The sequence below is a fragment of the Suricata suricatta genome, chromosome 6 (assembly GCF_006229205.1).
Source record: "Suricata suricatta isolate VVHF042 chromosome 6, meerkat_22Aug2017_6uvM2_HiC, whole genome shotgun sequence".
NCBI lineage: Eukaryota > Metazoa > Chordata > Mammalia > Carnivora > Herpestidae > Suricata > Suricata suricatta.
In genome coordinates this window covers 54,543,065-54,565,096 of record NC_043705.1, presented here as the reverse complement: position 1 = coordinate 54,565,096, position 22,032 = coordinate 54,543,065, and the positions used below count along the sequence as shown (strand labels likewise).

At 36.5% G+C, this 22,032-nt stretch overlaps 1 protein-coding gene across 1 annotated transcript in view; it reads left to right on the top strand.

Moving 5' to 3' along the window:
- Nucleotides 1-2,795: 2,795 nt before the first annotated feature.
- The window catches only part of WDR41 (WD repeat domain 41), a 46,220-nt gene continuing 26,983 nt past the window's right edge, over nt 2,796-22,032 (top strand). Inside the window, exons 1-5 of the mRNA XM_029941219.1 lie at nt 2,796-3,122; nt 5,350-5,465; nt 16,488-16,536; nt 18,316-18,447; nt 20,249-20,311. Coding sequence (XP_029797079.1) covers nt 3,072-3,122; nt 5,350-5,465; nt 16,488-16,536; nt 18,316-18,447; nt 20,249-20,311 — 411 coding nt within the window. The 5' untranslated portion in view covers nt 2,796-3,071. The remainder of the gene's footprint in view (nt 3,123-5,349; nt 5,466-16,487; nt 16,537-18,315; nt 18,448-20,248; nt 20,312-22,032) is intronic.

Here is a 22,032-nt window from a genome sequence, read left to right as displayed (position 1 = left end):
CCATTGTTACGGGTTATCTGGGAGTCTGTGACATGAGAGATTGGAGAAAATGGAGCGAACCCTCTGAGGTGCCCCTTCTGGTTCTTTTTTATAATGTATTTCCCTTTAATTTCTTATCTTGTTTATGCATTGTTATCCTTTGTCCCTGTCTTCCTGTACTTTTTTGAGCGTCTTTAAAAACACAATTTTAGGAGCACCTGGTGGCTTAATCACTTAAGCGTCCAACTCCTGTTTTCAGTTCAGGTCATGATCTCACAGTTTGTGAGACTTGAGCCTGCATCAAGTTCTGTGCTGATAGCATGGAGCCTGCTTGGGATTCTATCTTTCACTCTTTCTCTCTGTCGCTTCTCCACTCTCTTCTCTTCCTCTCTCTCTCAAAATAAATAAACATTTTTTTAAAAGGCAGTTTTTAAAAAGGCTTTGTCTAGAATCTCAATGTCTGGGCTTCTTCAAGGTCTGTTTCTATTCATTAATTTTGCTCCTTTGAATGGGCCATACTTTTTGATTCTTGGTATGCCTTTGATTTTTTGTTTTTTGAAAACACTGGACATTTGAATCTTTAAATGTGTCAACTCTGGAAATCAGATTTTCCTCCTTCCCCAGAATTTGATGTTTTTTGGTGGTTTTTGTTTTTGTTTTTTAAATCTTGAAAGGTGTCTCTGTGTGGGGATTAGCGTGAGTTGAAAGCTCAAGGTCTCCTCAGGTCTTTTTTTTTTGAGCCAATTTCTTTCCCTGTGCATTTGTGCCTTTTTAAGTTCCTCTCTATATATGGTTGCTTTTGAAAGTCCTATCTGTAAATGTCTGGCTCCCACAATGAGGAAAAGGGCAGGGAAGAAACCTAAACTCGTGTTATTCCTTTAAATGCCCTGGAAGCAGCTATAGTCAATAGGGATTGAAACAATGATGGCCAGGGGCACCTACCTGGGTGGCTCATTTGGTTAAGTGTCCAATTTCCGCTGGGGTCCTGATCTCGTGGCTCGTGGGTTCAAGCCCTGCATCCGGCTCTGTGCTGACGGCTCAGAGCCTGGGGCCTGCTTCAGATTCTGTATCTCCCTCTCTCTCTGACCCTCCGCTGTTCCCACTGTCTCTCTCTGTCTCTCAAAAATAAAGAACATTAAAAAAAATTAAAAAAAAAAAAAGAAACAATGATGGCCAGGCTCTGTGCTATCCAAGATTTCCCCTGAAAGCTGCAAGCTTTTAAATAGAATTTAGAACTGCAAAATAGTTTATATTAAGTCTGCCAGTAGTAGTTGTTTTCTAGGTAAAGAGAGGGATTCCTCCAGCTTCTCTGAGGTCACTCATTCTTTTATAAATATCTTTCTCAGCTGAACTAAAAGGAACCAAGGGAGAAAATCTTCACCTGTGGACCAGTGTTTTGGAGACCAGAAAACTGTTCCTTAGATCAGATTACTGAGGCAGTGAGAAAATGCCCCGCCCCCAAGAATATGGAAACTCAGAAGGATAAAATTTAGTCTACCTGGGCAACCATTTTGTCTCATTTGAAGACTGACCTTTCAGGGCTAAAATGCTGGTGTTCCTGGGTTTTGGTTCACTTAAGATGAGTCCCCCCTTTCCAGGGGCTAGTCAGTCTCTATTTGGTCTATCTTTACTTGCATGCAAACTACAATTTGGGGCTAGCACACTGAAGGCAACCTGTTCCTGACCCATGTGAGTATTCCTTTGTCAAGTACATTCACAGTAAATACAGTGATGAATCACAGGAGATCTGGTTCTCCAGGGACTGGTAGTAACAATGAGCAGCTGCCTATAATCGACATACCTTTAAGTAGAGTGTATGGTCCTCTGTTAGTGGTGTCAAGTACATTCTGCCTTGATCCTAGAGAGCAGCAGTTTTATTGCTTTTGGTATCTTGGTGCATCTGTACCTAGTACATGTTTGTTGAATGTAATGCAGTGGTTGTAACAATTGTGGTAGGTTCTCTTTAAGAATTTACTGCGAGGACCCTCATTTGAACCGAATAATCACATATGCAAACATATATATGAACTTTTACAGATATGAGTAGTCCCTAGACCAGTGATCCTAAAACCTCGCTACTCATCACCTGAAGAACTTTTCTCAAACCCTAATTCCTATGTTCTAACCTTAGAGATTGTTTAATAAGTCTAAGGTGGAAGCCAGGAATATCTATTTTACAAAAGCTACCTACATAATTTTGATAGGCAGCCAGAGTAGAAGACTACAACCCTTTGACTCGCTAAGAAAATCTAATAGTCACAAAAGACGATATAAAGTGCCTTCCGTTATTTAGGGAGATTCTGGGTTAGACATGATAGCATCCAGTAAAGAGCAGTAGTTTTGGACCACAGTGATTGTATTCTATTTTCAGTGTAGTCACTTCCAAGCTGTTAGCTTTAGATAAACTACTCATCTTTCAGAGCTTCAGGTGTTTGTTTAATGAGATAGGGACTAGAGTGTTACCGCGCGACTTTATGTAAAGCCTTACTTAGCACCTCTACTACAGCACGCAGTAGATGTTGGTCAGTTTTACTCTGCTGTATACATGTGCCACTGGATTTATCCAGCTGCATAATCTATTGAAGTACACCTTCTCTAGCCTGTTTTTTAGGAAACCAGGGGGTTGGAGAGGTTACTTTTCTAGTCCCCAGCCAAGTGAAGGTCAAAAGCCACCCAAGGAGGAGGCTGTTGCTACTGGTGGCTTTCCGGGCTTTAAGTGCTGTGTTACATACGTCCACCAGGGGCCGCTGAAGCTACCCGAACTCAGGGCGCTAAGCTGCGAGGCCTCCGCGCGTGCTCACTGGGTGCTGCGCCTGCATCTGAATCCTATCCGCCATTCTAGCTTTTGGCTGCCTTTTTCCTGGTGACTTCCCTAAACCAAGCCTCTGGCTGAGTACGGCAGCGCTTTGGGGACACAACTATTCCCTCTTCTTTGGGTTTCGCCTTGTACTTCTTCGTTTGAGGGCCAATCTGGGGCGCCAAGTATTAGTGGCTCCATTGCGCTGCTGCCCGGGAGGTAGGAAGAGGCAGAGCCCCGCGCAGAGTTCGGGCCGACTGGGGCCTGGGCCCAGCGAGAAGCTGCCGCCGCCCGGATGTTGCGATGGCTGATCGGGGGAGGCCGAGAACCCCAGGGACTGGCCGAGGTAACCCCCCCAGGCGTCCCCGCCCGCCTCCGCACCGGCCGAGCTGGTCAGAGCAGTGGCTTCCGGAGACCCGGGCAGAGGCGGGGCCTGCGGTGCGGAGGCCGGCGAGGGCGGGGTTGGCGCGTGGACGTGCGGGGGACGCTCTTACTGCGGCTAGTCTGAAATCCCCATCCCACTAAAACCCTGAGGGTTCAAAATCCCTGTTTCAAAAGTAGGAAACTGAAGCTGGTGTGCTTCAACGGCGAGCTCAAGGACATTCAGCTAGCCTTTTCCGTGCTTAAACTAGCTTCCTTTCCATTACAGAAGTATCTGGCTTACCAGAAACAAGTGGTGACTGCAACTTTCTACTTAAGGTTTATTGGAATTGGTGTCGCTTCCCACCCTCAACTGATGTTAGCTCAAGGAATAGAATATTTGATTGTTTATCCAAGAACAAAAAAAGAAGTATTTTAAAATAAAAATTTGCTTCCAAGTCCAGAAAGTGATTTTGTAATTAACTGTTGTTTTTTGGTTCCATAGTTGGGCTTTCTTCATGGGCTTGACTAAGTGAATTGACTGTAATGAAATTTACATTTGAAAGACTGAGAATAAGATAATTTTGGAATCTTGAAAGGATTGAGGTCTGGAATTTATTTCTTATGCCACCCGAGAATTAGAATTTGTGTTGAATTCCCTTTGTTTCTCATAGGAAGTTGTTGTTTTGATGGTTAAAAATGAAAAATTTGGGTGGTTGTGAGTCAGCCACCTTACTTCTCACTTTTAACTTCCTCATACTTTTGCAGTTGAGGCTTACTGTCTATTAAAAGACATTTATTTCATATTATTTCAGATAGGCTTAAATCCTAAAGATTATGGAAGAGTTGTAGAAAATTATCATATATGTGACACGATAATTCAGAATTAATAATTATTTGATTAATCATAGAATTAGAATAATTTTGCCATGCCTGATAAACTTTAATTTAGGGGAAGGGGTATACAGTTTTCATATTTCTCACTTTTGTTTTTCTCATCAGAACCAGTGCCAGAAGTGAGATGGGATAAATAATGAAGCACCCGCTGCTTTGGGGGTGATTTTTTTGGGGAAACACTTAAGCATGTTAAATTACACGTTTTTCATATGAAAGTACTTGTATAACTGCTGTGAGTTGGTGCATTGTCGGAACTGATGATTTTCCTTTATTTATGTGAGAGTTTCACAGTATTTTCTCTCCTGGGATGTTTTGCCCTTGGGGGACACTTAGTTATGTCTGAAAGCATTTTTGATTTTCAGGATAGGAAAGGTTAGATTTCTATTAGCATCTAGTATGTAGAAACTACAGTTACTGCTGAATATTCTACCGTGCACCGAATAGTCCTCAGCCACAAAGAATTATTTGGCCCAAAATCCCAGTAGTGACAAGTTTAGAAATGCAGTTCAGAGGTTAAGAACAAAGGTTTTATCATGATCTAGTACTGGGTTTGACTATAGAAATGGGGTTAATAAGACCTACCATACAGGATTGTTGAGTGAATTATATGCCATATTTGCTTTGCACGGTATCTGGCCTATGGGCTGTGACCCTGTTCTCTGTTAGCAATGATCTTTATCAATCTTACTGTCCAATATTGAATTTATTGCATTTATTGACTGAAGGATTTCATTCTTTTATTCATTCAGCAGTCATATACTGAGTGCCTATAATGGACTAGGTCCTGTTGTAGTCTATATTTTATTCTTTTGATCTGCAGCTTTGTTGTCAAGTTTTAATTGAGAAAGTCATTCTAAAATACTGAGTTAGATTAGCCTATTGATTTTTTTTTAGGTCAGGTTTATTGAGATATAATTTCCTTAACATAAAATTCACCCCTTTTGTAAATTTACTGGGACTTGAAAAATACTCAAATGAATGCAAGAGTGAGATTTCTTCCCCCTCTTAGATTGTTTTTAATAACAATCTGAAGAATGATGATCTGAGTTTAAGGATTATACTTAGGTCATTTCTAACAAGGAAGAAAAACTTTATGATGTGAATTCGTGGCAAGAGAAATATTTTATGTTAAATTGGCAGTTAGTTGATATTAGGGGAAATCATATATAGTATTAGAACATGATATCTTATAGCTTTTTATGTCTTGTTAGATGTACATCATGTAGTACAGTATTTTATTTCATTATGATCATTTATTATAAATAACTTAATTTTTCTTTCTCTTTTGTTTTTCTTTTCTTTTTATTCCATACAAGAAATCTCCTTTACAGACAATAGGTGAAGAACAAACCCAGAATCCCTACACTGAACTGCTTGTACTGAAAGCTCATCATGACATTGTACGCTTTCTGGTACAGCTAGATGAATACAGGTAAGAAGCTCTAGTTGCCTTACTGCCTACTGTTTGGAAAGAGCTTTTTGGGAATTGTATACTTGCAAACAACTTCATAATTAGTACATCTTTTCTAAAAATTTCAAATCTGATCATTAGTAATATTTGCTTGAAATTGATGTCTGCATCTTAATGAAATATGCGTCTGAAGTCATATTTTGCCCAGAAGTCAGGGTGTCATATTTGGTGATTTGATGGTTATTTTTGTTTGAGGTTTTTCTTCTTTTTTATTGCTCAGAAATATTTTTTGTCAGTTTAGAAGAACTGTATAACTTTAAAATTTGTTTTTAAAGAAATTTAAGCAAGTTTTGTTAAGGTGAACCTTAATTTGAGAAACAAATATGGGAAATATTTAACTATCAAGTACCTACCAGGAAGGTGCTACTTTTAGAGGAAGGTAAATATTTAATCCGAATCTTTTGTTAATGAGGAAATCCTTTTAAAATGTTCATTACTTTCTTGTCTACCTAGATAATATTGTGTTTAATTGCATATAGAGATGAGGTATGTAAATCTTAGGATTGTAGATTTAGCTTATTACTGATGTATGTTTATTAAGCCCTTACTCAACTATTTGCTTATTCTTGGTAGCATGTAGCATAATAACAATTAGAGGTAGTTGTGTAACTACATAATATTTACCTTCTCTAGAACCTACACTTCATGGGGAGGCATGTTTTGCTTATTCACCACAGTATCCTTAGTACCTGACACAGTGCCTTACATGTAGCAGGTAATTAATAAATAGTGGATAAATGAATGAATGGCTCCACAGACTATGAAGTGCGCATGTTTCATGCCATCCCGACTCCCTAACCTCGTCTGTTGTTCCTATCAATTTTTCTGCTCTCATCTCTAATCTTCTCTTTTACCTTTGATACTTTTTTTTTTCATTTTGACTCCATGGGTGACTGCTGTTGTGATTATTCATAATTCTGACCATCACTTCTCATGTCTATTAACCTTGTCTTCTCTCTGCCTTTTTTTTTTTAAATTTTTTATGTCTTTGCTATCGCTTTTCCCATGTGCAGTGCAAGGCTGACACTAACTGGAGTTAGGTTAAATCTTACAGGTTAGGGACACAGCCCTGCTCAGCACTCCCTTCACATCAGTTACCAGTTGCAGTCTCTAGGGGTCCCAGGGTACTCACACTTCCAACCAACTGGCTACAAATTCCCACTCCCAACTCAGGTTGGTATTTACTAGAACGACTAACGGAGCTCAGGAAAGCACTGTTCTTGTGATTGCAATTTTATGATAAATGGTGCCAGTCAGGACCAGCTGAATGCATAGATGGATACGTCTAGGAAGATCTCAGATCCAGAGCGTCTCTGCCTCAGGACATGCCCCCCTGTCAGCAGATCAGAATACATTACCAACGAGGAAGCTCACTTAAGCTCTGAGCATCCAGAGTTTTTATTTATCCGGAGTTTTAAATAAGTTGTTTAATGATGTAGTAAATGTTCTGTAAACAGTTCAAAGTTATAGATAAGTGTATCAAGTTATATATTGCTCTCTTAAATATCAGCTCAAACTTCGTGGTTTAAAACAACCCGCTGTTTACTTAGCTCACTAATTACTGGGCTAAGTTCAGCTGGGTGGGTGTCCGACATCTGTGCCAGGATCAGCTGATTTTGGTCAGGTGGTAAATCTGACCTGTGCCTCTCTGGTCAACAGGTAAATGGGCTGGTCTGGGTGGCTCACATTGGACTCAGCAGGGATGACTGGGACCGCTCTTTCCAAGGCTGTTCAAGTCTTGGGGACACAGTGATCACGGAGTTCTAATAAGCAGGAGAGGGCAAGCCCTGATGGATACTTTTCTCACGTCTTCATTGTGTTTGCTGCTGTTCTGTCAGCCAAACAAGTCAGAAGCTGACCAAATTCACTAAGTTGGTAAATAAACTCTCTCTTGAGGGGAGAAGCAGCTCAGTCCTGTTGTAATGGTTGTAGACAAAGGGAGAGTAGTTTGTGGCCTTGACTGCTACCCTCCACGGTGAATCTAAATGTTCAAAAATGGATGAAACCCTACATTTTGGCTTTTGCAATAAAGCAAAGATATTACTACATGAGTCACATTTAATGATTTGTACTCAAGTCATTACTATGTCAGAATTTACATTTAGTTAGGAAGTTTTTCTGTCAGTCATAGACCCATAGAACTTTAAATTGGTGTTTTGTTTTAAAAAAACTAAATGAGTCACCGAAAGAAAAAAAACTAAATGAGTCAGTACTGGTCAGAAAGACATAAGAAATATACAAACTGTATAAGCATTTATTTAAATAGAATTAAGAGCACAGCATTTTTATTCTTAATTTTGTAGTTTAGATAATTTAGAATTATCTTTACCATTCCAGATGTATACTATTTTTGCATTGTACAGAAATGCATTTTCAGTTTTAAAATAAATATATATTATACTTTTTATGTTTTTATTTAATTTTTGTGGGCCTTATATTCTGGTTTTTTTGGTCGGCTGTTGTAATCCAGGCTTCACGCTTCAGGTCTTTAGATAATATCATTTTATTGAGAATTTTGCAGAAGGATTTTCTTGTTTTCTTGGTGGCTCAGCTAAAATCAGTGAGTGGAAAATTTTCACAGATTGGTTTTTGAAGATACCAAATAAATCCTGTATAACCTAACAGACAGCTGCCTTTTCTTTTCTTCTTTAGTGTTTTTTGAACATGAAGTGAGGGTCATATTGATTGGTAGATCACTAAAGAAGGCTAAGCCTCAGCAAGAGTCTTCCAAAAAATGGACTGCACTAAAATTGCCTGTAATACTCACTCTAGCATTTGACACATTAAACTAAACTGAGTTCATAACACATTTTACTTAAGAATAGTTTTTTCTCTTGCTCATTTGACCATTCCCTGCTCCTCCAGGAAATAGACAAGGTTATGTAGGATGGTGATCATGACTGGAAAAGAATCAGGTGACCCATGAAATGCCAGATTGCAGAACAAAATGTGCCCCTAAATAACTGATGAAGCTGTACATTTACAAGAAACTAAGTCAACTCAGTACAGCTTGATAATTCACTAACAGAACGTTAGAAAATATTCTAAAACTAAGAACATCTTTCTCACTGACATTCAGAAAATAGAAATCAATAGTCAAGATGATTTAGATTCTCTTAAATCCCTGAGTTCCCTGCAAATAGATAACAAAATGGAATTAAAGAAATATGTAAATGGTTTATTAGAAACACCAATGAAGGGAAAAAGGAAGAGGCAGGATTGGACAAGGGGACTGTCTCAGACTATGGTATAGATCTGACAAAATCCCTGTAGGCCCCATGGGGAGCTCTGGAGGAAAGAATACCCTTTAGAGGAATTCTATGTTGGATAGAAATAACTGGGACTTTTAACCCTGCCTTGCTTAGTCACTGGCTGAGGGTCATCCACAAACATGCTTCTGGCTTCCACCACCTTGCTTAAGTTCCATTACCGGGGAGCCAACTGAGGTAGTATGACTTTGGCCTCAAAACTGAAATGGACTCTTAAGTCAACAGGTGGAGGCAGGTAACCCTCCCTCAGAGCTGGGCAGCTTCTTCTCCTGAAGGGGTATCTGCAAGATCCATGTGGCCTTTCCTATACAGAATGTATCTTGGGATCAGTAATAATTGATGAGAGGAAGCTTCTTTTATAGAAGAATTCAGGCTAGGAAAAATCGTGGAATTGGAATATTGTAATTTTTCAACTTCTCATAACAGATTTAGAGAGTTTACTGATGGCTGTTAACGTTACTTGCACACAAAGGAAAGACCACGAGAAATTACATTTCCTGTTAGAGTGTACACATTGCCTGTGGAGTGGTCCTACCAGAAGTCAAATTTGAATCTGATTAAGTCTCTAGATCTACCAATTTATCTGAAATACAGGGAACATAAGTGCATGTTGAATGACAACACAGGAAGATAGGAAATCCAGACTGTGATAACTATACAAGACAAATGTTTAATTGCAAGGAGAAAAATGTGAAAAATGAATCAATAGAATAGGACTTTAAAGCTATATCAGTTATTCCAATTATGAACTTTATTTAGATCTTCCTTCTAATAAAATTTGTAAAAAATCATGAGGTAGGGAAGTATGATCACCGAGTATGTGGTGACATTAAGAAATTAAATGGCAACTTTGATGTAAAGGATTCCTAAAAGATATATACGGAAATACTTACTGATGAAATACAATTACTGGATTTGCTTCAAAATAATCTGCAGAAGGGGATCAGGTGTGGTACAGATGAAACAATATTGGTCATGGTAATTATTGAAGAGAGATGATAAGTGACTGGGGATTTTTGTTATATTGTTTACACTTTTATATACACTTAAATTATCTATAATGAAAAATTTAAAAATGATATATATTTGATACAGAGGAAATTAAAATGCCAATTTAAAAGGTAATTTTTAAGTATAAAACTTTTTCTTAGAGGGGCACCTGAGTGGTTCAGTCAGTTAAACGTCTGACTTTTGATTACACATCAGGTCATGATCTCACAATCATGAGATCCAGCCCCGCATCAGCTCTGTGCTGAGTGTGGAGCTTGGAGCTTGTTTGGGATTCTCTCTCTCTCTCTCTCTCTCTCTCTCCCTCCTTCTCTCTCTCTCTCTCCCTCCTTCTCTCTCTCTCTCTCCCTCCTTCTCTCTCTCTCTCTCTCTCTCCCTCCTTCTCTCTCTCCTTCTCTCTCTCTCTCTCTCTCTCTCTCTCTGCCCCTCCCCTGCTCACTCTCACATTTCTTCCTCTCTCTCTCAAAGTAAATAAAACTTAAAAAAACCAAAACCCTTTTTCTTAGATATTAGGTGCAGGAATCACATAGATGGACCTGAACATATTAAGTAATAACAGGCAAAAAGCTGGATTAAAGGATGTTGGCTTTGATCTACAACCACAGTGGGATTTCTAATACTTCATCCTGAAGTGGGTACACTTACTCAGATCACTGGAACACCTGGACATCTGCAGGCCTCCTACGCAGATATAGGCTTACCTCAAAAAAAAAAAAAAGGGAAAGCGGAATATTCCCTCTATAAATAGATCGTAGGAGAAAATCCTGAAGGGTCTGAACTGAGCGTGTTCAGTTCATTCTCATACACTAATTTAATTGGTGGGGCAGAGAGACCAGGATGTTTCTCTAGTAGTAGAAATTCTTTCACAGAAACTTGAGCTCAGGTGAATAGAAGTTCCCTTTATTTTATTTTATTTATTTATTTATTTTTTAACATTTTTGTTTATTTTTGAGAGACATAGACAGAGCACCAGCAGGGGAGGGACAGAGAGAGAGGGAGACAGAATCCAAAGCAGGCTCCAGGCTCTGAGCGGTCAGCCCAGAGTCCCGTGTGGGCTCAAACCCACGCACTGTGAGGTCACGACCTGAGCCCAAGTCAGACCCTTACCCGACTGAGCCACCCAGGTGCCCCTAGAGGTTCCCTTTAATAGAAGTTACAGGGAGTTTTGGTTTTCTAGTACGTGGGAACTTTGACGTGTAGTTTAGCTTTCTGTTTGTGATTTGGAGGAGGGGAGAATTTACAAAGGATTTACCTTTCCTAATGACCGTGAAAACTATAGAGTCTTCCAGTACCTTCACTGTATGTGAACTAAAAAAGGACCATAGACATTTAGATACTAGAGTTATATAAATGTATGCATATTTCTTTTTTTTTTTTTTAAATGTTTATTCATTTTTGAGAAGGAGAGGCAGAGAAGTTTGACACATAATCCTAAGCAGACTCTAGGCTTGGAGCTGTCAGCACAGAGCCGGACGCGGGGCTCAAACCCACGAACTGAGAGACCATGACCTGAGCCAAAGTCAGACACTTAAGTGACTGAGCCACCCAGGTGCCTGATTTATGCATTTTTCTTAAGCAACGAAAAAAAATTCATGTTCAAGTAAATCTAATGAAAGGATCAGTGACATCATTGTCTATGGCTCGTGAAAATGCTTTCAAGTTTCCTTTTACTTCTCTCTAAGTCTCCACATACTTCTCTAATTTTCTTCAAGTAGTTCTAGCATAAAAAGATAAGTAAAAATCTATTTTGGTTTTTAATTTTTTTAAGTTTATTTTTTTGAGAGCATGAGCAAGGGAGGCGGTGCAGAGAGAGCGGCAGAATTGAAAGCAGATTCACTGTCAGTGCAGAGCCCGATGAGGGACTCCAGCTCACCAACAGTGAGATGGTGACCTGAGCTGGAATCCAGAGTCAGACGCTTAACTGACAGGGCCCCGCAGGCACCCCAGTAAAACTCTATTTTAAATGAAAGTTTTGTATATTTTCAGTTGTGTGTGGTTTTCATATTATGGTGCCATTTTCCAACTCTTACTATAAAAAATGTATACTGTTTTTGTTGCACCATGTATTAGAAAGTATTTGTGGATTATGTGGGAAGTTAGCTAACCACAGGGATGTTCTGTATTGCCGTAATAATGTTCTATTTTTATTTTTCCAGTGCTCTGTGGTTACATAGATATTGAATATAGGAAAGTTTATGCAGGTTTATGGACTGTACTTTTCATTATATCCTCTAAGGTTATATTTGAATCTGTAGCACCTTCAACTTAATTGAAATAAATTCAAATGAATAAGAACTATTATAAGCACTTAGGTAATAGACATAAGAATTCTTGTGAAAATATTTTATACAAATCATTATGAAGCTTTGCTGTACCTTTCAGTTCATATGTGGCAAGAATGAGAGCACTTTCTTTGAGATGTTCAAAGGGAAGGTTAAACATCTTCCTTTAAAAGGAGTAATTTCTGGGGCCATCTGGGTAGCTTAGTCGGTTAAGCATGCAACTTCAGCTCAGGTTATCATCTTGCGGTTTGTGTGTTCGAGCCCTGCATCAGGCTCTGTGCTGTCAGCTTGGAGCCGGGAGCCTGCTTCAGATTCTGTGTCTCCCTCTTCTTCTGCCCCTTCCATGCTCATGCTCTGCCTCTCTCTTTTTCAAAAATAAGCAAACATTAAGAAAATTTTTAGGGGAATAATTTCTATAAATTGCAGTGAGTCTAAATGAGAAATATCAATGGATTCATGATCTGGACTCTATAGTATTTCTTAGTAATGTAGACTGAGTTCTTCAAAGGTAAGAACTATTGTTTTGATCTTTACTTTAATATCAAATATGGGGGCACCCGGATGGCTCAGTCAGTTAAGCGTCCAGCTTCGGCTCAGGTCATGATCTCACTGTTGTGGGTTCAAGCCCCGCATTGGGCTCTGTGCTGACAGCTCAGAGCCTGGAGCCTGCTTCAGATTCTGTGTCTCCCTCTCTCTCTGACCCTCCCCAGCTCGCACTGTCTCTCTCTGTCTCTCAAAAATAAATAAAAAGACATTTAAAAAATAAAATAAGTATTATCAAATATAGTTATATTTAATGCTTAATATATAGTGGTTAATAAATATTTCTTGAATGAATGAGTGAATCATCACCTGTTATAGTAAATTTAGTTCTCATGGTTAGGGGAGGGAAGGATGGGACATTTTAGAAGTTATTTTATAGATCTTCATTAAATCATGCTTCACCTTGTTTAAACTTCTTTTCATGCATACGTATTTTTTGCTTAGTCGTTTAATTGTATAGTCTCTGAGTATTTTTAAAGATGTGGGTTCAAGTTAAAACGTACATAAATATGGGACAGGGCCATGAAAAAAAGGAATTTTGTGTGTGGAGTGGGATTCTGGATTTTAAATTTCTTTAATTTTACTTTTTGTTGTGACAGTAGATACATTAACAATGATACAAGGAAAAAGGCTACATTAATAAGCAGAATGATTATTTTTCGGGGCCCTGGCAGTGTTTACATGTTTGCTCATTCATTCATTTGTTCATTTATTGAAAAACATTTCTTTCGTTCTTTAAATCTGCTGGAGATAATGAGAGTTTTGTAGGACTAGAAAGTGCCACATTATAAACATTAATAAATAGGACAATTATTACATTTCATTGATTCTAAGAAGCTTATTTTTTCCTATCTTCACCGCTCTGAAATTTGGAAACATTATATAAGTAATGGTGTCTTTCAGTTATAATTGGCAGTTTTTATCTTAAAGTACATAAAATATTAGAATGTCTTACAATTGATGATATCTTAGATTTGATGAAGTACAGTACATTTCTAAATAATCGCTAAATCTTAAAATCTTGAAGCGAGAACCACATGAAATTGATCTTGACATTTCCATCAGCTAGTGTGAATCTCACTGAATACATTTAGTAGGATCAGTAAAGAAGCGTTTCTCTTTAAACCTTATCTTTAGATGTGAATCTTTTGGATTCTGTTAATTTAGAATGCTTTAAAAATTACATATAATTTTGATGCAACATAGCCGTAATTCTTCCTTCTGTTGAATAATTTAAACCTTATTGGCATTTCAAGTACTCCTTTTTTTAAAGTTGGTTACTTCTTTTTAGCAATTACAGTGTATCTTACTATTAGGAGTTCTTGGGTTGAATTTTCATTTCTGCTTTGCAGATGGCTGAAGTGTGGACTTGACTGATTAGGATAAACTGATTTACTTTAAGATAAACTACTGATAAAGTGTAGCTAGTTTTCAATTATCCATCCTAATGGCATGGATAATTGTAGTTTGTGAATGATCTCTCAACCCTTTGTTATTTTATGGGAGATACTTCTATGTAGCAAAGTTATATTGGTTTATGTTTTTAAGCTTTATGTTTTCTCTTGAGAGGAGGTAATAATAAATACTGAAATGGCAAAAAAAAAAAAAGAAAGAAAAGAAAAAGGCAGCAATAGAATATATAAGAAAATGGAAAGGCCTGAATAATCCACCAACTAGGTAATTGACCTCAGAGCAGTAAAAAATTGGCTGTGATTTCATGCATTACTATTGAGCATTGTTTAGATTTAACTTTTGTTCACTGCTGATTGAATTAAAGTTTGAGGTGAAATGCTCTATATCTCATTTCTAAACTCTCCACCATGCAGTCATCTCTCATTGTGAACTCATGAGATTCAGACATGATAAAACAATAATGAGAAGTTAAAAATCAGGGTGAGAAAAAGTATGTATTTTAAACCTGCAGTCTTCTAGAAAGGAGAAAAGCAATTATAAGAGTTTCAAGAATCAATAGAAATTGATGTTTTATACCAAAGAAAACTTGAGACCTTGAGTCCTGCCTCCCCACCATCACTATACAAATAAAAAGAAATCAATAGGCCTAGAAACATAAGCTATTAAAGATTGATGTCCAGCACCTAGTTTTGTTACTCAGGCATTGTTTACTATTCTGATTTAGAAAAGTATATGTTATTAAATGAGAAATTGTATTTTTAATTTAAAAATAATTGCTTTCTTTTAAATCTCCAGATCTCTTATATATTTAATTTTGGAATAAGAATAAATGTTAGGCATGGATTTAAAAATGACTCTACAGGTGATTTCTCACTAGTTACCAGGAAGTTCTGAAGGTTCTTTCCATTAAAAAGATATGTAGTTCTATATTTAAAAATTATTAATAGACTTTGGTAAGAATGTATTTGACCGATTTCCTATCTCCTGGATAATTGTCTCTTAGCTCCTGTAGTAGGAGATGTAATTGAAGGATTTTGAAATGAGTGCCGAATATGCAAATTGTCAGAGCCAGTGAAGATAGCAGTTACTTATGGGACTTTGAAACTGAGCCTGAGAAATTAGAACTTGAAGCTCAGTTTGGAATGTTAAGGAAATTGTTATATGGCGGACGTAGTGAGATTTTATGGATCTCATATAGTGTTAAAGTTCGTTTGAACAGATAATCTCAGGAATAGAATAATTTTTGTTTCATAATGTGTCAGTTCCCCAATGATGGACATCTATGTCTAACAGTGTTTACTTTGCTGAAGACATTCAAGGCATACCCAGATTTTGCGAAACCCCCTAACAGTTTTGCAAGGAGGAACATGTTTTCTAAATGGCATAGCTGCTAATGGATTATCACTTATTAATGGTTGTTAACTGTAAGGGGGCAGTTAAGCACAGTTCGTAGCTGGCTTTCTATATTGCCACTTCTCTCTCTCCTATTCAGAAAACAAACCTTGAATTCAGGTGAATGAAAGTGATCTTATGGGGACAACTTTGGATCAATTTTGATTCATTGAAGAATCATTTACAAACTTACATACATTATTAATAACAAATTACTTGACATGCTTACAGTGTGTGATTGCTGGATACCATTGTGTTGGGACGTAGCTTGAGAACAGTGCCTTCTTGATTTTATTAGGATGCAGTCATGTGATGACTGATCCTTTATAACCACTTACTTTTCTTGACAATGTTTCTATCCTGGATAACTTCTACTCTGTAAAATACACATCATTGTTCCTTTACATATAGTGAACAGGAAGGAAAGAGGAGAGAGAAGCTGTAACTGGGATCGTCACAGCTCTTTTGTCATGACAGCAAACTTTCTTTTACCTTTTTGCCTTTGAAGCATTTTCACTGAAAAATTAAAATAGGAGCCCTCAAAACTCTCAAAGCTCCCTAACTAAGAACACGGTATTCACATGGAAAGACCAAGAGCCAAGAGGAACAAAGGAGAGATCTTGGCTTTTATGTAGGAAACTGATTAAAACATCTTTACAGAGAAAATAATAGAAATAATGAACTTATCTAAGAAAATGATTCCTTCGTTCCACTCTTGAAATGTCACTTCCTGTCAAGGGAAGCTCTTCCTCAGCTTAGTTTCCTATCACTTAAGTCAGGGTTTAATCATATACGTAAAGCCAGGAAGGACTTTGAAGATTACTTACGGGTCTCCATCATTCTTACAGTTCTCACCATTGGTTCATTGTAACTGTGTGAATGGTTTTATTTGTTTTTGCATCTTCAGTACCTGGCCTAAAACCTAGAAGGTATTCCATGAATATTTGTTGAATTAGTTTAACCTGCATCAATATTAGTAAGTCAAAATACCATTTATAAATTATGATAGTTGTAACTTTAGCAAATAAATGTCACCAGATATTTTTTTTTTTTTTTTACCTTTTTTCTCTACCCAGATTTGCATCTGCTGGTGATGATGGAATTGTAGTTGTGTGGAATGCCCAGGTGTGTATTAAAAATTCTGTGTCAATTGTGTAATAAAGACATGACTGTAGGGGTGCCTGGGTGTCTCGGTTAAGCATCACACTCCTGATTTCAGCTCAGGTCATGATATTACAGTTGGTGAGATCATTCTCCATGTCAGCTCTGTGCTGATGGTGTGGAGCCTGGTTGGGATTCTTTTCTCTTCTTTATTTTTTATATATATATATTTTTTATATAGTTTATTGTCAAGTTGGTTTTCATATAACACCCAGTGCTCATCCTACTTGGGATTTTTTCTCTCTGTCTCTCACTGCCTCTCCCTACCTCTCTTCCTCTCTCTGTTACTCTCTTTCTCTCTCTCCCTCTCTCACTCACTCATTCACATAAAAAACCAAAACAAAACAAAAAAACAAAACTTGGGGTGCCTTAGTCGGTTAACTGCCTGACTTGGGCTCAGGTCATGATCTCACAGTCTGTGGTTTCGAGTCCTGCGTCCGGCTCTGTGCTGAGCGCTCAGAGCCTGGAACCTGCTTCAGATTCTGTGTCTCCCTCTTTCTCTGCCCCTTCTCTGCTCACTCTCTGTCTCTCTCTCTCAAAAATAAAATAAAGACATAAAAAAACCCAAAACTTAAAGAGTTGACTGTATAGTTGAGTATGCATTCATAAACACTTTCTGGGTATATAACTGCATAGCAGTATAATGAGACTAATTGATACTTTAAAAAGGCTACTTAGGATGAATCCATTTAAAATGGGAATCAATATTTCATAATAGAAAAAGGTTGTTAATTAAAATTCTTTTCCCTGAGAAACAAATGCCAAATTACAAAAACAAAAGTTTTAACCTTTTCAACAAAATTTTTCAGCAACTATGCACTGATTCTGAAAATGAATCAAGTATTGATTTTTGTGGGAGATATACTTACTTCAGAATTGTATGATATAATCTCATGTTTTAATTAAGTAGTAATATGATAAAGGACTAATATTTGTTGTGAAAAATACTTAAGGCTTCATCACATTTTCCAGGACCTCTCTTCCTGATCATTTGATACTCAAATTATTCTCTTTCGAAGCATTTATTTTCTCACTGTTATTTAGATTGGTACTTGGTCTGACTGTCAGATCCTTATTTATCAATGGCTTTGTGATTAAAGCAATTATTTACCATGATGTGTACCACATTCATGAAATCCTGCAACCTTGGAGAGATTGACAATTTACGTTATATTTACTTTGGATTTTTATATATGTACTACTTGGGAAAATCATTGAAAGACTGAGGGATGAAGACATTGGATGGGTAGGAATAGCTGTTGGTGTTAGAGATGTAATAGAGACTGACTCTATGAGGGGTTGATATATTATTGGATAAATATATAATATATATATTCTCTTGTCATGTTTTTATTTCCTTCAGCATTTTAACTGTGGAGACTTAGATAACAAATACTTGGATAATGAGGACTCCCTATTTTTTCCTACAGACCACTTATTGATTTTTTTTATGCTTAATTTACACAAGTCTTAAAACCACAGAGGAAAAGTATTCCTTTAAATTTTCATATAAAATATGCTAATAATTAGTATTTTCTATTAGCAAATAATTTAAATTATTTATGGCTACTCTTCCAGTACCTGTTTAGATCCTATTTGATTGCTTAAGGTTAAATTATAACATCTAAGTAATTAAAAATGGAATTATGTGTTTTCTATATGGTGATTCTTCTTAATGTCATTTAAGATTATTTAAGTTATGAATATAATGTGAGCCTATTAAAATTTTTATTGGAATTTCAGACAGGAGAAAAACTTCTGGAACTTAATGGACACACTCAGAAGATAACAGCTATTATTACATTTCCTTCCTTGGAAGATTTTGAAGAAAAGAATCAACTGCTCTTGACAGCCTCTGCTGATAGAACAGTTATTATATCCTTAAATCGGAAAGAAAGTGAAATAGCTATAGTGACCCAAGGGACCCGTACATACGTTATTAGTTTTAGCCTTTTGGGGCCTGTCTGAACATTGATTTTAGCAAAAATGATTTTGCTCTAGCCTTCATAATACACTTCTTAAAAGTATTAGGCATCTGAAAGTATTAGACTGGAAATAGGTTAAAAGCTTATTGATGGAAACCCCATAACTAAAGCTGTTCTTTCCAGAGTTACTATTATATCAAGTTATATAAAATGGAGAAATTGGGAGAATTTAGGCTTAAAAGTACTTATTTATCTTAGTTTGCGTTTCAATTTAGAGAAACAAAGATCAGTTGGACTGGCAAATAATTCACATTTACCTCCTATAGAACATTGTACTGGAAGAGAATTTCTTTTTGAAGAAATAGCTAGCATTCAATCAGACAGTTTCTTGCCACAAAGCCAGGTAGGTAGGCAGGCCTTTCTCAAGGAAGGCAAGGGAAAAAAAAAAAAAAAGGTATCAAAGATTAGATTTAACTCATCTGTGCTTGTCTGAGAATGCTGTTTTAAATAGTTTCAGCCATTAGTGAAGTAAGTTTTAGAGTAAATCCAAAGAAGTAGATGTTTCCTGGGCTTCTGTACAACAGGACAAACCTGACCCGCTTCAGATGAGCTCATTCACTCAAGTGATTTCTAGACACACTGTCAGTAGGTGAGAAACCTTCCCGGTAAGATCTACATGTGCTGAACTGTACTTTGTGGTGGTGACAGTATCACATAAACAATGTTACATATGTTTAGGGCAGAATAACTTTATTAATACTGTTCTGCTGAGTCCAATACTAGTTTAGGCACTAAAGTTTTATGCTTTTAGTATCCATATAATCTCCAAAAATAGAATTTAAAATACCTTGTTTTTATTCGACCATTTCTAAGGTCCTATGATAATATTTAGAGGCACTTAGTGAGTTATTATAGTACAGAGATGAGTGGCCGAGATAGTATCAGCGTGAACTTTACTTGTAAATGATGCTATAGGGTCATTTGCTTCACAAAGTGATTTTTCTTGTTAAAAATCCACTTCCAGGCTGCCTGAGCCTCCCCTGTTAACAAACTTCAGTAATTAAATGCTGGGAGTAAATTTTTAATTTTTGTCAGGTGATAGTCTTAACAGTCTAGACATATGCATATGTGTGTGTATATATATATATGAAGGAATGTATGTAAATGTGTGCTCAGACATAAAGAATGCATATGTTACCACGGGAAATGCGATGAAAAATTTGAAAATGGTTATACTCTTTAAGTCAAACTAACCTTAGACACTTAAGGGAGGTCCTCTATTTTAAGAATATGTACAAGTAATACACTGTTACTGGCTGTTGTCAGCATAACAGGAGTAAGTCACGCCGTGCCTGCTGAGGGAGCTTGCATTAATAACTAATGAAGGTGGTAGTTTTTAGGATACTTTATGTTCACTGTTTATTAAATCATGGTGGATTATTTTGGAGAAAACAGTTAGAATATTTAATGCCTATAAATACTGAGTATTCACATCATTCATTTTTTGGCATTTTCTGATAGTTTGATAGTAAAATTTACCTCAAACTTATTTTAGATTCTAAGCTTGATATGCTAAGCTGATAATTCACTATATGAATTAATTTTAGTAACAGGATAGATGATGAATATTTTATACTTTAAAGATTTTTACCTAAGTGTGTATGTAATACTTATGACTTAATTATTAGAAAACATTTCTTAATTTAGATTTTAATGTTTTCTCTAGAAATTATTTCTTAACACAAGGTTAGGTGTGGGACTGTGGGACTGGCAGGCAAGTTCGGAAAGTGTCGAGCTTCCAGTCTACCGTAAAGGTAAACTCTTAAGCTGGTATTTTATGGTAATAATCTTTTTGTCTCAGAAAAAATGTTTAATAAATAGATGAAGTTACTTTTGTAGGTTTTAAAAATTATTTGTTTTATACACACCTGTAGTCATTTGATTCTTGTAAGACTAGATTTTGGGGAGCATATATATTAAATGTTGGAATGTTTGAATTTGGAACTAGATCAAGGGGTTATAGCAAGATAAGGAAAAGGATAGTACCTAGTATGTTTTTTGTAGGTAATTCTAGGAAGAGAAACTACTTGTGGAATAATTACAGCAGCAGGTAGTCTTTTCTTTATACTTTGAACTAAAAAACGTGGATTTATTTGTCCTTCTCCCTTTATAAGGTCATTTTACTCACTCATTTTATTTTAGGGGTTAGATTCTTTACAGATAATTTATCAAAGGATTTACAGATCCCTAATAAGTATAAGAAACCCTATTATTTATTTTTTGAGCTAGTAGTTTTTATAAGGGTTCACATTAATAAGGAAATGTGAAGTTAGCATTTTTATTAAATTGATGATATTCCTAGCAGGCAGTTTAGCATTATTAATGAAAATTTAAAATGCTTACATGAATTGACCAAGAGAGTCTACTTGCAGAAATCTCTTTAAATAAAATAATAATTTAAAAAGTGGGCAGAGATTTATGAACAGAAATGTATATTACAAATATATTTTACAAATGGATGATTGGCAGTATCCTAAATATCTCACAGGAAAATAGTTAAATTACAATAGATACATATGTTAAAGTGAAATACCACTCTCTCTGAAATAGAGAGTTTATAAGAAGTTTGGAAAATTCTGATAAGATAGTAAGTAGCAAAAGAACATATTATCCTTAACAAATACTAGCAATCCAAATCAACAACATATAAAACATTCTACCCTATTCCAAGGAAGGCTTATCCCAGTTTAACATCAGAGCAATCAGTGACGTAACATACTACACTAAATCAACGCAGAGAAAGCATTTGACAGACAGCACCCTCCTCGTGGTAAAAATAGTCAACAAACTTAGAGAACTTCCTCGGCCTAATAAAGAGCATTTATGAAGACCTCGGAGCTAATATATTAATGGTGAAAGACTGAATATCTTTCCTCCCGAGATCAGGAATAAGACAAGGATGGGACACTTCGGTGTTACAGGCAATAAAAAAGAAATAAAGCGCATCCATATTAGAAAAGAAGAAATAAAACTTTATCCACAAGTGACATGATCTATATATTAAATCTTAAACTCCTAACCAAACTATTAGAGCTAATAAATGGATTTAGCAAGGTTTCAGAATACAGCATCAATATTCAGAAATTAAGTATATTCCTATACATCAACAGTGAACATCCAAAAATGAAATTTAGAAAAGTTAAGAAAATGAAATGAATTTACAGTAGTATCCAAAAGAATACAATACTTAGAAACAAATGTAAAGAAGAAACATGAGAGTTGTGCATTAAAAATGACAAAACAGTTTTTGAAAGAAACTAAAGAAAATCTAAAGAAATGCAAGTCATTTCATATTCATGGATCCGGTTTAATATTGTTAAGATTGCAGCAATAATACCCAAAATGATCTGCAGATTGGACGCAGTCTCCACCAAAATCCCAGCAGGACTCACCCCCCTCACCCCGCCCCCTGCCAGAAACTGACAATCGGATCCTCACATTCAAAGCATTTCTTCCTTTCTCTCTCTCTCTCTCT